General features: G+C 27.3%; 3 protein-coding genes across 7 annotated transcripts in view; 1 reads left to right on the top strand and 2 right to left on the bottom strand.

The window, feature by feature from the left end:
* The window catches only part of LOC126836093 (multiple PDZ domain protein-like), a 78,694-nt gene extending 72,925 nt beyond the window's left edge, over window positions 1–5,769 (bottom strand). For 3 of the 4 annotated variants that reach the window (XM_050569120.1, XM_050569122.1, XM_050569123.1), the window contains exons 1-7: window positions 5,564–5,768; window positions 5,380–5,494; window positions 4,876–4,945; window positions 3,805–3,956; window positions 3,525–3,731; window positions 3,314–3,439; window positions 1,586–1,701 (exon numbers count right to left, since the gene is read on the bottom strand). In XM_050569120.1, coding sequence (XP_050425077.1) covers window positions 1,586–1,701; window positions 3,314–3,439; window positions 3,525–3,731; window positions 3,805–3,956; window positions 4,876–4,891 — 617 coding nt within the window. In that variant the 5' untranslated portion in view covers window positions 4,892–4,945; window positions 5,380–5,494; window positions 5,564–5,768. Of the gene's footprint in view, window positions 1–1,585; window positions 1,702–3,313; window positions 3,440–3,524; window positions 3,732–3,804; window positions 3,957–4,875; window positions 4,946–5,379; window positions 5,495–5,563 lie in introns of all 4 variants that reach the window. The other variant, XM_050569121.1, reaches the window with a different exon arrangement.
* A 5,538-nt stretch (window positions 5,770–11,307) lies between these two features.
* On the top strand, window positions 11,308–13,656 carry LOC126836049 (E3 SUMO-protein ligase NSE2-like). Of its 2 annotated transcripts, XM_050569022.1 has the most exons (5): window positions 11,308–11,680; window positions 11,792–12,095; window positions 12,164–12,274; window positions 12,326–12,485; window positions 13,048–13,656. In XM_050569022.1, the coding sequence occupies exons 2-5, from the start codon at window positions 11,822–11,824 to the stop codon at window positions 13,403–13,405; spliced, it is 903 nt and encodes a 300-aa protein (XP_050424979.1). In that variant the 5' UTR covers window positions 11,308–11,680; window positions 11,792–11,821; the 3' UTR covers window positions 13,406–13,656. The 2 variants fall into 2 exon arrangements, with proteins under 2 accessions (XP_050424979.1, XP_050424978.1); XM_050569021.1 differs by having other exon boundaries at window positions 11,480–11,680; window positions 12,164–12,485; window positions 13,048–13,651.
* A 366-nt stretch (window positions 13,657–14,022) lies between these two features.
* Window positions 14,023–15,628, bottom strand: LOC126836048 (probable phenylalanine--tRNA ligase, mitochondrial). Its single transcript, XM_050569019.1, has one exon. The coding sequence runs from the start codon at window positions 15,472–15,474 to the stop codon at window positions 14,167–14,169; it is 1,308 nt and encodes a 435-aa protein (XP_050424976.1). The 5' UTR covers window positions 15,475–15,628; the 3' UTR covers window positions 14,023–14,166.
* Between the last annotated feature and the right edge of the window lie 153 nt (window positions 15,629–15,781).

The raw sequence follows: 15,781 nt of genomic DNA, 5'->3' as shown, positions 1-15,781 counted from the left end.
TTCGTTTTTAATTACAAATAATAGCAGAAATGAACAATAATTAAAAATATTCTGTTAAAAAAAATACTGCAATTCGAATAGAATTTCATAAAAAAAAATTGTATAATAAAAAATAAAAAATGGTTTAGCATCATTGTTTGTTGTTTTTGATATGAAGATAGAAAAATCGAATTAAAAAAGTATAAAAGTAATAATGAATAATAAAGTAATAATAATAAAAAAGTAATGTTGAAAATGTTATGTTATTATTTTGTAATAACATAATATGTTCACATGTTATATTAACAAAATATAGTATACATTTTCTTTTTTAAGGTTTATTAGTATAAATATTTTATACTTTATTCTCTATAAATTAAATTAAATTTTGTGTTAAAAGAACATTACACGTATGTATTTTAGCAATAAAAACGAATTTTATTTTCAAACCTGCCTGTATTACAAAAATGTTTAAATTTGTATACTTAATTAATAAAATGTCATTTTTGAAAAACTGTAGTGCACATTTAAATTTTAAAAATGTTTTTATAAAAAAATTAACAAATACTTAAAAATATATTTTGAAATCCATTTATTATAATTACTAACTGGGGTTTCAAAGAAAACCCAAATCAAGTAATTTTATTTTAAAATTTCAAACTTGTTATTCCAAACAAATAACACAAATACTTTTATACTTAAACATTACACTAGTCAAGAAATAAATTCTTATTTTTCATTTTTTTTAAGGCGTCATAGTACAAACTTGGCTCTTTTAGCTTATACATTAATTGGTAACTTTCCAATACTTATGAAACAAAAAACAAACAGTTTCAATGTCACCTTAAAATCCAAATGGTTTAGTTTATGTAAATAAACAGAAACATAATGAGCATTAATATATGAAATAGGACCAGTTTCATTAAAATCATTAATGTATCAAAGCTACCTACTAATAATCAAAATTAGTCATTTGAGTAATACCTAAAGTCACAAAATCTAAACTTTCAGATCAAAGAAAAACTTCTTACTAATGGAGTATCTGTGGTGAACGACTAATCCAAATCCCTATTTAGATCAGAAGAAAACTCCATGACAAGAGGTGTTTCTCCATAAACATATAACACTTGTAGAATCGAAAACAATAAAAAAGCGATTTTAGCTAAAATAGTGACTAAGGGGTTTCTCAAATGACCAATTCATTATGAGTAAGAGTATATACCTGCAAGTAACATACTTTTAATAACTTTAATCTATTATAATTTGCAAACTAATATATTTTAATTATCGATAGTTTATTAATCAGCCAAAATAGTTAAATTATTTGTAGCCTAATAAAACATTTTTCAAGCAAAATTCCTGTCACCAAAATTTGAAATATTTATTAGCTAAAAAATAAAAAAAAGTGTTATATTTGTTAAACAGTATTTTAAAATATATAAAAAAGTGTTTTTACCTAAATAATTTTTAATATTTATAGTTTTTTCTCATACACTAAAAAATAATTAAATAATACTGCTCAAATGCAATTGCTTTTAACTATATTCTAGTATTACCTATACACTGTTAGTAAAATTAAATTAAAAAATCTAAAACAATCACTTACCGTGCAGCTATTCCATTTTGTTGGATTTCTTGAACAAAAATTCCTAATTCGCCTTTTTCTTCGCTTCTTAGGCCAACGACACTAAAACCTAAGCTGCAACCTTCTGGTTTGTACAGCTAAATCAAATTTAAAAAAAAAACACCATGTAAAATACTAATTAAAAAATATAAATTTTAAAGTGCAAAAAAAGAGGATCCCATCAATAATTCATAATACTACCACTTACAAGTTATTAATTCATTTTTTTTACCTGTACGCTTCTCACATATTGATATTCATATTATGGAATAAGAGTTCCTTATTTGTTTACTTTTACATAGGTTATAAATTATATAAACATTTTATAACTAAATAGTTTCTAAATGTATTACGATTTTGTTTTTAATTTATAGTCTTGTAACAATTTACTATCGCTTGTCCTTATTCCGATATCAACAGCTACAATAGTCAATTACACATTTCTATTTTTAAATTTGTCATAAATGTAATTAATTAACAAGCAAGAAAAATACAAATTGTAATCATTAATAGTTTTGTGTAAGTGCCAATCAAAAATGTTTAACGCCCGGAACACCCACAATTTTACCGCATACCTCTATACTATGCTGAAATCTTAATTCACTATAGACGTCTGTAGTTTGTAATCAAAATGTGTGATAATCATATTATCAACCTCAAGTTGTAATTTTAAAAATATTAACGACTGCATTAAACACACTGATAACGATTATTATACTTGACCAAATTAAATCATTTTAAAAGGAGAGCATTCTTAATTACCAAGGAGTCAAGAGATATATATAAAGATGAAGAATTTATTAGTAGACAAAATTTTCCTGAAACATCAAAAAATTTGGACAATACTTCTTTTTAAAAACTGATTGAGAAGAAAAATGCTGTACATGAATATAAAAAATTGATCCAAGCTGGTTCTCTGGGTCAAAACTAATAGTGATCGATAAATGCTTCTTCTACCTTCTTGCAAAATGCTTGAATAACCGTAAAATCACTAAGATTCTTACCAGGCTGACCAAAAATCAGCATTTTAATGCAATTTTCTTCACAAATTATTTTAAATAAATTTTACATCTGTGTGTGAACCATAATGTGTTCATTTTCACATTTCATTGACCCGTATATCTCATAATATAATGAATATTATTTGGGCAGACTTTAAAAGTACAGCCAACTAGCTATTAAGTTGTCAATATCAATACATTTTTGTTTTTATCAAAAATGGTTGACCAGATAATGACGAAGGAATGCAAAAATATTTAATTTGGGGAAAAAAAATTCATCATCAGTCCAATTAAACCTGACTGGATACATAGAATTTATTTTAACCCCGATCCAACCTATTTTGTTAGGTTAGAAAAATTAAAAAAATACAAAAAGCCATGGCCAATTACCCTTGTGCAAGAACAATTTCCATCTCCCAGGGCTGACTAATTCTCAACTCCTCTCTGCTAATAACTGTATTGTCAAACATTTACAATACATAATTTTTATTCCCCAGTAAGTAATACTATTGGTATTAATTAAATTTATAATAATGGTAATACATTTAGAATTAATAGAGATTTATATTTTATAGTTGTAATCAAGAGAGAGTTTACATAAAATGTAGCAGAGAAAAAATGTGCCTTATTAAGTAAACTTATACCCATATCATTTTCTGGGGGGAGGGGGGGCGTGTTATAAAATTAATTTTAAATTTTGTATGCTTACTTGCACATTATGAATTTTACGCCCTTTTGATGCTTCGTCGACAGCCTTCTGAAATTCTACTGCATAAGACTGTGTAGTGATTGGTGCTAAATTAGCAGTTATATCTTTAATTAATAATTTGTTTTCCTGTAAAAAGATTTAGTATTTAATTAAAACATATTAAAATTAATAAAATATATGAATATTATCAAAATTGTGTATTAAAGTATACCTTTGAAATAGGCGAAGAACTTTCAGTTGATGAACTATTTGAAAGCTTCGGAACTCTCTGGTCTAAATCTTCAGGCACACTATTGTATAAACTAGTTTCTGATGGTAAACTTAGCACGAGTTGACCAGTAACAGGTGAAATATCAAAATCGACTGGTAACAAAGATGGATGTTCTTGAAGCTGACAACTTAGCTCAGATACAGAGTCCTAAATTAGTATAAAATATTAAGATACCATAGTTAATAAAAACAACAAACAATTTTTTTTTAAAAATGTTTACTTGGACAGAAGCAATAGTTTTTATAATGGGATTTTGGAATACAGAAATTAAAAGTTGTAGATCATTGTTAGTATTTGCTTTCAGCTTATCGTCTCCTGATTCGTTCACCAAAGTCTTTATTTCAGTTAATATAGACAAAGCAGCTGACATATCTGTACAAATAAAGGAAAGTGAGTTATTGATAGAATTTATGTTACACTTGTGAGAAACTCAAATAAATTTCTAAGTTTTAAGTTACATAAGTAGGTATTATGAGTAAACTTTTTTCTTATACTGTTATTATTATTATTGAAATTTCAGTTTAATACTAATTTATTAGTAAATTATACTGTATCTAGTATATAATAATAACATATAATGCAATATTGTAGTAAAATATTGTAATTTTTAGTTTAGACAATGTATAATTACCATTTTTAAAGATATTATGATAGTTAAGGAATTGTGACCAAGTACTGGCGATGCCAGTTATGATAACTAGTAAGTGAAACCTGTCTAAAACAGAATTATATAGGACCAAAAGAATTCCGTATCAAGCAGTTTTCCTTCTTATTCAGTAAAACATACATGCAAAGTGGTTTAGCAGGGCCATACACAAATTATGTCTCAGCCAGTTTCCCAGTTTACTCAGAGTCTGTCTTAGACAAGTTTCACTGTAATATATGTCATTTGCTACAAATCTAATATACTTTTTCTATACAATTGTTAAAAAAAAATAGAAAGCTTTATTTTGACCTCTCTCCCAACATGTAGCAATTAGTTACGTCTTTTGTAACAAAAATTAATGTTTCATTCTTTCCCCGAAAAATAGTATATTTTGTTCAATAAAAAAACTATAGGCGAAATATAGTTTTAGATGAGAAATTTGTACCTAATACGTTTTTGACATACCAAATACAGATTAACTAATTGTTATAGTAAAAACAAAACATAATGATCATCGCTATGATGTAGAAAATCATACTGTTTTTACTTTTTCATTAAGAAAATGAAGCATACTACTTTTTATAACAGGCGTCTGAATAAGTAGATTTATAACAACATAAAATAGTAAAAATGCTTTTAATTTACCTGAATACAGTGCCATTTTTTAAATTGTTTGACTGCACTTATAATACACTATAGTTTTCTGAATGGACTTCTAGAATTAAAAGTAAAACGTTTTGTTATACATAATATATTTTTAATTAAAATGAACCAAATAAAAGTAGTGATGCATATTTTATAAGTTATAAAATTATATAATGTTATTTAAAAAAAAAAAATGTGAGGTCACTTGACTACAAATTATTTTTAGTAAAATACTAAAATCATGCTAAGTGTACTTAAAAAACTTTAATTATTACATTTTAAATCTATTTTAATGAAAATAAAAGATACATTTCAATCATGATTATTGGTTTAAACATTTTTTAAAACAAAAAATAGCAAATTATATTAACTATATATTTTGTTCATAAACAGCAACAGTGAACAAGCAAATAAAATATGAAACACAAATTATAAATTTATTTATGTATATTTAAAATTAAATAGTTAATATATTTAAATTGTTGTATATTGCTTATAACTTACCAAATAAAGTACGAGTGTGAACTGTAAAGTTAACTGCTTTGCAATTATTGAATAGAAGAATGGCACTACACCTGATAACGTCTTTTATCAATAAGCAACATATGTTGATCGTGAACTACCACAATAATAATTTAAATATAATAACTATATAGGTATGAACATAAGACAAATATTTAATACCTACCTATCTAACTACATAGGTTTGTTTACTTTGAAGGTACCCAAAATACACTGAGTTAGATAATATAATGCATTAAACACATTTCAGGACAAAAAATCAATATTTGTTAAGAATAATTATACAATAATATATTAAATATTTTTTTAATTTATATTTAAAAATCGTAAACAATTGTCTTGATAAAGATTTCTACAAAAGTTAAGCGTAAACAGGACTGCAAAGTAAACAAGACATTATTTCATAATATGCTGGTACTTGGTAGATAGTATGATAATACAATAATGTTAGAGTAGGGTGAAAAATTCCAATAGGTGTCACAGCGTTGCCAACGTTATCCAAGATTTAGCCAACATTTTTGCAAAAACGCTTAAGAGGGCGTCGCACCGCCAATTTTTAAGGAGTAAAGTATAGGCAATTTTTTACAAAATCTTAATTTAAAGGTTAAACTGTGATGTGTAATTATTAGTTCAATAACTAGGACTTTAGAGTTAGAAGCTACAGCATCCGTCAACTGCCTTCTGGCAATGGCTCACCCTAATATCCCTAACTCCAGTGGCATATTTGAGGAAAAGAGGGAAATGATTGATATTTTTTTTAATTAAAAAATAATTACTTTGACAGTTGACTCATGATTTCTTGATGGGAAATAGTTATAGGCATATCTATATATTATTATGATGTACCAGTAAGAAAGCTGAGCAAAACTTGTGGTATCAAATATTTAATAGCAATAAAATATTTTTAAAAAAAAAACTTTAGGATTAGGTATAGTGTATACGAATATTATGTCATTACTCGGTAACAATGCTATCAACATGTTGCTCGCAACACTCACTATACCAAAATTTCTGGTCACGCCACTGCATAACTCACCCTAACTTCTCAAATATCATCTTTCATTAATGTCTATATAAGATAAATATTAATGACTAAAGTACGACTTTTGAAAAATTAAATCTGGTAGTCTTATAAAAAATAAATGCTCTTAAAATATATATATACTATATCGTTTTTAGAGGCCCCTGTGAATTGCATACCCATTATAGTTGTTACTGGTACTGTTATAGTTGGCACTGGGAACCGGAAATGAGATAAAAGTCCCGGGACTCTTGTCTTGAGATTAAATAATTCATTTTAGTCCTACCTAAGATGTATTGCCTCATTGTTGATCTACCCTAAGAAAAATCTAACTACTAATGTTCAAATGATATTAAGAGGACGCCACACCGCCCATTTTTAAGGAGTAAAGTATAGGCGATTTCACATGAATAATTTTCGGATATATCCGAAAATTATTCATGTGATATTTGAATCCGCGAAAGCTTCAACACATTCATGTAGGCGATTTTTTATAAAATCTTAACATTAAGGTTAAACTGTGATGTGTAATTATTAGTTCAGTAGTTAGGACTCTTTTTAGGTAGTTAAATTATTTTTCGGACTATCACAGCATCCTTGATAGCGATTAAAAAAAAATATATCAGTTGAGTTTTACGCGGATTAATTTTTCTCAAGCTTCATATATAGTTAATGAAAGAAATTCATACATATTACATATTATGTCAAAATTATCTGTGCTCCGGCATCCGTATTTTTCGATATACCTAATACAACCGACGCTATATCATTTTTTAAAAAGTCCTTTCTAAATTATTTAATTATTAATTAACTGGTTGAAATATTAAAAAAAAGGGCCATGGAAGAGCACAGACAATGTGGTTGTCTATTTTATGTGAAAATTTGGTTTCCTAGTTTTGATTACAGCCTTTGTAAAATTAATCCGCTTCAAAATGACGTCCTCTTAAGTAATAACTAAAAACCCTTTAATTATGTAGACAGTAGACACCTGCGGGATAATAATTATTAATAGAGAAAAACCTTATTGTTTCATAAATAATTTAGAAATATCTTGATGACTTGATTCTTTCAGAGGTCAGATCCTTAAATGGCGGTCATATCAATCATAGACAAGCGCTGTTGTTATAAGTGTTCTCGGGCACACCCTGCACTTACTCTAGGAGTCCCAATCGACAAACTTAGTCAACTGATTATGTATACAATTACAACAAAATAATACATTTTATTATCTTAAAAAAATAATTATAAATTAAGTATCTATTATTAAAAAATAATACAAAAGTTGAACAAGCAAATGTTGGCATTAGTACATTAGTATAATATTATAAAACCAAAAAAATGTACACATTACATTTTTTATTTTAAAAATCGTTTTAGAAAAAAAACATGTTTAGAATTTTATTTTTATAGATATCTAACTAAAACAAAAACATTCATTTCAATGTATTAATTTTGTAATTTAAAACAATATAACACGAATCAACCTACCATTTTCATAATTATTTTAAATAGTAAACCATAGATTTTTTAATGGACTCGCGTCAATAACGTATAGTTAAATATTAAATTTAGAAAAAATTAAAAATAAATATGTATTTCAATTTAATTTAGTGATATTTCAAAATATCTAAAAAATGTGCGTTCTTTTACTTATAACTGGTACATAATATACAATAATTACCTACTATTATTTATAGTTATACAATTATTATAGTGATAATAAATAAATAAGTTAGAAGTAGTTATAATGTACTTATACAATTGGTCAATGGGTATTTGATTTATTATGAAATCTAGTATAATTTAAAAGGTATTTTTATTTATTACTACTCGTATAATTTTTAAAACTTTTTTATGATAGTGAATTCTTAGTGCTAAGTACGAAATAAAACACATTAAATCTAAGTACGAATAACATATTTAATGTAGCAAGGGTGATTCTTTAAGGATAATAAACTTATCTGCTCTTTAATGACCTACCAGGGTACCGTGTACAAGTACTTACCTACTTTATAAACCTATAATGATTTAAGTTGTTTGTTATAATAAATTATACTTATATAGTTATATCAATTATAATATATATATATAATATATTATAGATATCATTTGTATAAAGCATACTAGTTAAATTATATTCTAAAAAATCAAATTATTTCCAACGTAGACGGCCATTTTACAAAAATCGCGGACAGAAGTGGCCTGATGATCCATAGCTGTTATTTTTATATTTAAGCACCAATAGTGCCTATTCACAACAGCTTTGCCTCATCTTGCCTCCTCCGACCCACGAATACTTTCATGCTACTTCCACAAACCACAGGCATAGTAAATCCGATCTTCTATGAACTGTCGTTGACTATCTTGATAAGGTTTAAAGCAAATTAAAATAAACAAAACATATTACAACTTTAAAATCAAAAACCACAAAAATATCAGTGCATTTATCTAACAGAGTTTCACAGAACTACACAAACCATCAACTGACCGCCATCACAAGAATACAAGTAATAATTTGATTTGATGCACAGAAGAGCGTTTATATAAAGCGTTAATTTTAAAATTCAACTCTGTCGCCCAAACATTCTATAATGGCACCCGTTTCCGTTACAAATGGTTTTGTATGCATGTCGTGCCATGCGATAGTCTTTATAATATCATACTCTTTTCTTTTACATTTCAACGACCAACGATACGTTTTCATTTAATATATTTTTTAAGATTTGAATAATACACAATATGTATTATGTCTATATATGTAATATGCCTACTACTACCGAGTTAGTGTATTCAACACACAAAAAACGACCCAAGCTGTAGTCCAGTAATGAGATATGACTAATAAAAAGAGATATAAAAATGAGTACGCTATTATTCGATTTTAACTACTAACTGCGATTCTGAAATATAAATTACCATAGTAGGTATAAATTCTATTTTAACTTTTACTTAAAAACATTTCCTCCTTACTTTCCTTAATATAAACTTTTGTAAAAAAAATTATATTAATTGTCTTTTTTAAAAAACTGACGTTCAAGACACGCTCTAGTGTCTAGTATCTATCTTTAATGTTGGGCGTCACTGTATATAAATGGTCTGAAAATTGCACTGCACAAGAGAGACTACGGCTAGCAACTGTGTCTTTAATCTTATACATTTGAAGTGCTTCGTTCAGGATACAATCAATCCTGTTTTCCCCTATTCTGAAGTTCAAATTATAATAATAGTACATTATTCGACCAACTAATGTTCATTCCGACCTCATTGTTTTTATTCCAAGAGGGGTAGAAACATTTAATTTATTTACCGCCCCTTCACAATAAATTCCCCATTGACACCCACAAAGGGCACTCCGCACTTGTCCAATTTGCTTCTCCTCCCTTTACACGGGATTGCTCCTCATATTATATAATTTATATAATAATGATTGGCGCCTGCGAACGGTACATTTTTTTTAAATATTGATTTCGTTGACATTTTTAAGCAAACACACGGTAACACATTTATAGATACAAACACAATATTATGTACCTATAACATGACGTACATACATATAGGTAGTGGGTATGGTAATGATACAAATGGGCACGTTCAAAATGAGCAATAATAATGGAATTATTACTACGATGATCACGTACCACGCTGTTGGAGAATGGGTGGTAGAAGCCAAAAAACCGGATGGGCCCGAAGCGACGGCAGTGTACGGGCACGGGCCACAGTCGAAATTATATTTTATACGCGCACAGGTATACATTCTAAACAATGGTTTAAGTGTGTGTACGCGCCATAAATAATCGAAGGCTGATATCAAAAGGGTATAGCGTTTAAATATAATATTTACAATACAATACTATATTTTATTATATTATATATTACATTTTGTAAAGGTAGGTACGTGTACACTGTACCTGTATACAATATCAGTGTTTATAGTCTATAATCTATAATATATTGTGTAGAACTAATACCGCAGTTAATACACCTTGCCAACTTCCGTTTGTCGCAAATTTAAGTTGTTTCGACACAACAGTAGGCTGGTTTGTAGGCCGCATAAACTTCGTACTATTTTAATTTGAAGCCCATAAATTTAGAATACATTAATTAGTGCATAAAATGTGGAAATTTAAAACACAAGTTAGGCCAAATAAAAAATGAATAGGTCCCTTTCTTTCGGGAATGCCTGTAGTTGGCCTAAATATTTTTTCATTAGAACACGTTACATCTTAATTTTTATCCTTTATAGAGTCTTGGTAAAAATGTCTAAGGAAAATATAATCATAAACAAAAATGTTCAGAGAAAAATATGATGATGTTACAAAATTTGCAAAACATAATTAAATTTTAAATAAGTTTTTAAGTAATACATAATTTACATAAATTAATAATAAAAAAATGTAAAATAATCAAGGGATAAATATTTTTAATTTTATATTATCTTTACACATAAACAATAAAGCTGTCATCCAAATTACCATAAAAGGAGTACCTAACATTTATAGCTCATAATATAGTATATTTTATTAGGTTAAAAAACAAAATAGATAATTTTGTATTTGTTCTGTAATATGTGTAGATTAAAGTATTCATAATTTTCGACTTTTCAAAAGACGCCAGTCTCTAAAAAAATCCACTCAATTTTAATTCATGCTACAATTTTTGGTAATTGGTTGTTATTTACATAATAAGGGAAAAAATCTAAATTTTATGCGTATCGAAGATGTTTCACAGAAGTTTTATACGTATGAATACATTTTTTTTTATAAGAATGTGTAACAAATTCCTAACAGTGTGGATAACATCTCAAAAGCATGTCATACGGGAAAAAAGTAACATCTCGTAGAATAATCGAATTTTTGCAATGAATGGTTTTTGTTTAAAAGACGAATACTTGCAGAGATTTATTAATAAATTAATTACAGTCAAGTTCAGCCAACGTTTAGTTGAAATTAAAAAAAAATAGTTTGGTAGAAAAGAAAATAAGAATACTAAGTTTCCCTACCTTGTATCATCTCAACTATATTCCCGCCATACACAAATTAAAATGTTCCCGCTTTTTTATCAATTTAATTATTGATAATATTTCTATTTTCTTTCAACATTTCAATTTTCGTTTTCCGTTGCTTTTATGAATTATGATTTATTAACTATTTTACCAATCTTGAATTGTAAAACTTTCGGGCATTGTTTTACATTCTTCTGTCTTATTAACCCACTCATAATAAAGTATGTCAAGTTAATAACAAGTTTTTGTTTGTAGTTAAGGTAAGTGTACTTATATTATAAATGCATGCCTATTAAAGTAATATTTACTGTTTTAGATTTTTAGTAAATAGCTTTTATTATAAGGCAATAAAATTAAACTGTCATTTATAGTTTTTAGTACCTCCACTACTAAATAATAAAATGGCATCGAATGAATTGGATAGAGAGAGCAAAGCAGCTATTTTCAATAATTTAGACTTGTACGGGAAATTAGAATCAATTCTTAAAGGACGTAACAAAATAATATATAAAAAAGATTTAAAATTACCTTGTGCACTTGCTGATGATAAAGATCTTGTGGACATTTTGGCTCAGGACGATGCACCAACATTTAGAAAAAATAAAAGGTTAGAAGCTAAAGAAAAAGCTATTGCCGATTTGATTGATGATGTACGCAAACTAAAAAGGTCATCAGGTAATCATGTTTTTTAGTTATTCTATTTTATATAATAATATAACAGCCTACTTGTATAATAATTATAGAAATAGAAATGGATTTTCCAATTGAATCCAGTAGAAATGAAGCCGAAGAGGTTAATCAAGCAATATCACGTCTTCGTCAGCAGTCGGAAAAGATATTTAAACAAATCATAGGTACCCAAGTCACATTTAATGAATGTCTAAACTCAAACACAATGTCTGAAGTTTCAGAAAATAATAGTCATATAAAAACTCATTCTAAAATAATTGAAGAAACGTGTAAATATGATAGAGGAATAGATGCAATTATTCGTTGTGATAAAGACACACTAGCTAAGAGCGTCAATAAAGACTTTCAGCCTATAACTGTAGATGAGTTTAAGAAGTAAGTGTTCAAATTTAAAAATGTTTTTTCATTTATAATATTGGTTAGTTATACTTATAATATAGTTTGTACTAAAAAAAATTTACTTTATTTAATAATTTTGGAAGATAGATTATTTCATTTCAATTCATTGGTTATTTGACAATTTGTTTTCAATAATTCAATATCACTGTTTATCTTCTAATGTTTATAGAAAATATTACTTTAAATAAAAACAACATAATAAATAATATAATAATTAATGATAATAAAATACGGGCTCACGTAAAGCATTAATATGAAATGGTAAGTTTTACCATCAAAGATCATCGAGCTCGCAAACGACAACTGGGAATTTTGTATGGAGCTAGTTGAAAAGATTTTTTTTTAAATCTAAAATCAAATTTATAATCATTTTACACATCTTAAAATAAAAAAATTGTTATCACTGAGTATTCTTTTTTGAAAGAACAAAATCTCTCTTCCAATAAAGTTCCTGTTAGATTATGCAAGTTTTGGCCAGGACTATCTGGAATGTTGCTTTTAACCTTTATGTTGTTTAATATATTTTTATTCATTTCAGCGAGTACAACAATTTAGCGCAAGGTGTTTTGAACAATATTTATGATGATGGTTTGAAAACTGCAAAAAACCATGAACACTTCTTAGCCATTAAGAAGTTTAACAAGCCAAATCTAAACCGATCAAATATTGAGGCTGAAGTAGTCACAACAGGAGTTCTAGATCCTTTCACTAGACAACCGATAACCAGACCCATACGTAATAAGTTGTGTAATCATATATACGATCAAGATTCTGTGGAACTCATGTTCCACGCTCGATCAGTTGTACCTTGTCCATACATCGGATGTACTAACAAGCACTTTACCAAAAAAGATCTATTGGAGCACAATACATCTGGTACTTCTAACAACCAATAAACGTTAAATGTATATTATACATTTTTTTATTAGACTTATGTTGTTTGCTTAAAACGTTTCTAACTATTAAATTACAAAGTTGGCAATTTTTTTTTTTTAAATTTAAAATCCATCAAAAAATGGATTGAAGTACAAAAAAAACTGTGTAATTTGACAAAGCTATTATAACAATATAGGTTATATAAATGTTAGTTATAAACTATAAATACACAAGGAAATTTCTCTATTTTATAATTATACATGTTAATCATTTGTAAACATTAATTATTATAACCACATATAATTTTTATTGTTAATATTTTCAATAATTTTTTTTATAATTTTATTTATTAACTTTTTTTTTTTAAATAGTGTACCTTTAATATATATATATATATATATATATATATATAATTAAACTTGGTTAATAACTGAGGGTCTAGACTCTAGGACTAACCAAATAAGAAATGTTTTCACCTACGGCCACTAATATGAAAAAAAAATTCTGTTTTTAAATATCTGATGGGTTCAAGTATGTTTTTTTCAATATTAATGTAAAATAAAACATTTTTATTGACATAAAATTGGAAAGTTTATAAATTAATATAATAATTTAAAAAAAAAAACTATAAAGACCATTATAAGTATTTTATATATTTATAATTATAACTATCAAACAGTGTAATGTACACTATATAACACGAAATATGTACAGATTAACTAAAAATTAAAATATTAATTCTTTTAAGACTTGATGAATAAATTAACAAAAATCACCTGATTTATCTCAGTTTTACACCTAATTTTTTTGTCACATTATTTTCTATTTGTTTATGCACTACATTAACTTCATCTTGCGTTAAAGTTTTTTCCAAGTGTCTGTAAATAATTCTGTAACAATGGCTAACTTCTTTAGTCTTAGGATGTTGAAACTGATCGATTAACTTTACTTGTTCAACTATGGGTCCACCACATTCTCCGACGAGTTCATAAAAATCATTTGAACAATAAGATTGATCTTTGGGCAACCAAAAACTTATGTCGTTAATGCATTGAGGATAAATACTAACCGGTTTATACTTGATTCGGCCATCATTGGAAGTATTGACAAATTGATTAAGGAATCCTGAATCATTTGACCAGAATAAACGTATATCTGGTATGGAATAAAACGGCATGGCTAATCGTTCTAAACCAAGACCAAATGCCCAACCAATCCGATTGCCAGCTCCAGAGTTCTTTAAGATTTCATGCCTGATAACACCACATCCTAATGCTTCAATCCACTTATCATTAAATTTAATCTCTAATTCAAACGAGGGATGTGTGAATGGGAAATATTCAGAAACCCATCGATATGGAATATTTTCACCAAATATTTCTTTAATCATCGATAACAGTGTATTTTTCAAATGATTTACTACTATTTCACTTGCTTCTTTTGAATAAATATCTTGTTTATCATTAGTCTCGTTTTTATATTGATCAAATATATTTACTTCATTTCCATTTATTAATTCCAATTCGTTTGGTGTAAATATGTGTACACCATCGGCTTGGTGAAAAACTGGAAAATGGGTAGAATCAATTTCATCCCTTCTGTAAACATCACCAAAGACTACAAAGTTATCTAAACCTATTTTAATCAGTTCGGATTGATGGGCAGTAGCGTGTGCTCTAAGCATATGTCGTTCATTAAGGTAATAAGAATCTGTTTTATTTCTGCTTGGATGTTGCTCAGAAACAAGCAGTGAATCAAAATTTTCATTAATTGTTACGACAGGACTGATTTTGTCATACATAGAAAAAATTGGATTTCCTGTCCGACCTTTAAAATTACCATAAAAGTAGTCGATAATCCGGTTTTTAAACAAGAATAACGGGTGATTTGGTTGGTTGTGTTTGTTCATTCCGATGTAGGATAATATTTTTGGGGTAACGTTTGTATACTCATCTTTGGTGTACTGTTTACCGTCAACTACTATAAAGTCAAGATTTACACCGTTATTGTGTGTTTTAGTAGAGTAGTATTTTAGTTGAAATAACACATGACGAAAATGTGTTTGGGTTGTAAATCGCTTGACCAACATATTATTATTAAAAGCTTGTAATTTTTAAATATTCAAAAAACAATTACTATAGTCTACGTATTTTCCTAAAAAACAAAATAAAAAATATTTAGTATATCATTTCAATTTTTAAATAATAAAATATAAATATGTAATACGTCAAGATTTATATAACTATTATCGGCTTTTTCCCTTATCAAATTTATTGATAAAATAACTATTGGAATACACTTGCTGATAAACGCCTCCGTCGCTGTGCCAACCATAGACCTATAAAGACCTATCTTTATAGGTCTATGGTGCCAACTTATCTGGCAACAACTGTACC

Source organism: Adelges cooleyi, unplaced genomic scaffold (genome assembly GCF_023614345.1).
Source record: "Adelges cooleyi isolate 19-005CV unplaced genomic scaffold, UGA_ACOO_1.1 ACOO_flye_CR_arks_rails_tigmint_CR_PRNA_23, whole genome shotgun sequence".
Lineage (NCBI taxonomy): Eukaryota > Metazoa > Arthropoda > Insecta > Hemiptera > Adelgidae > Adelges > Adelges cooleyi.
This window is presented reverse-complemented; position numbering and strand designations above follow the sequence as displayed.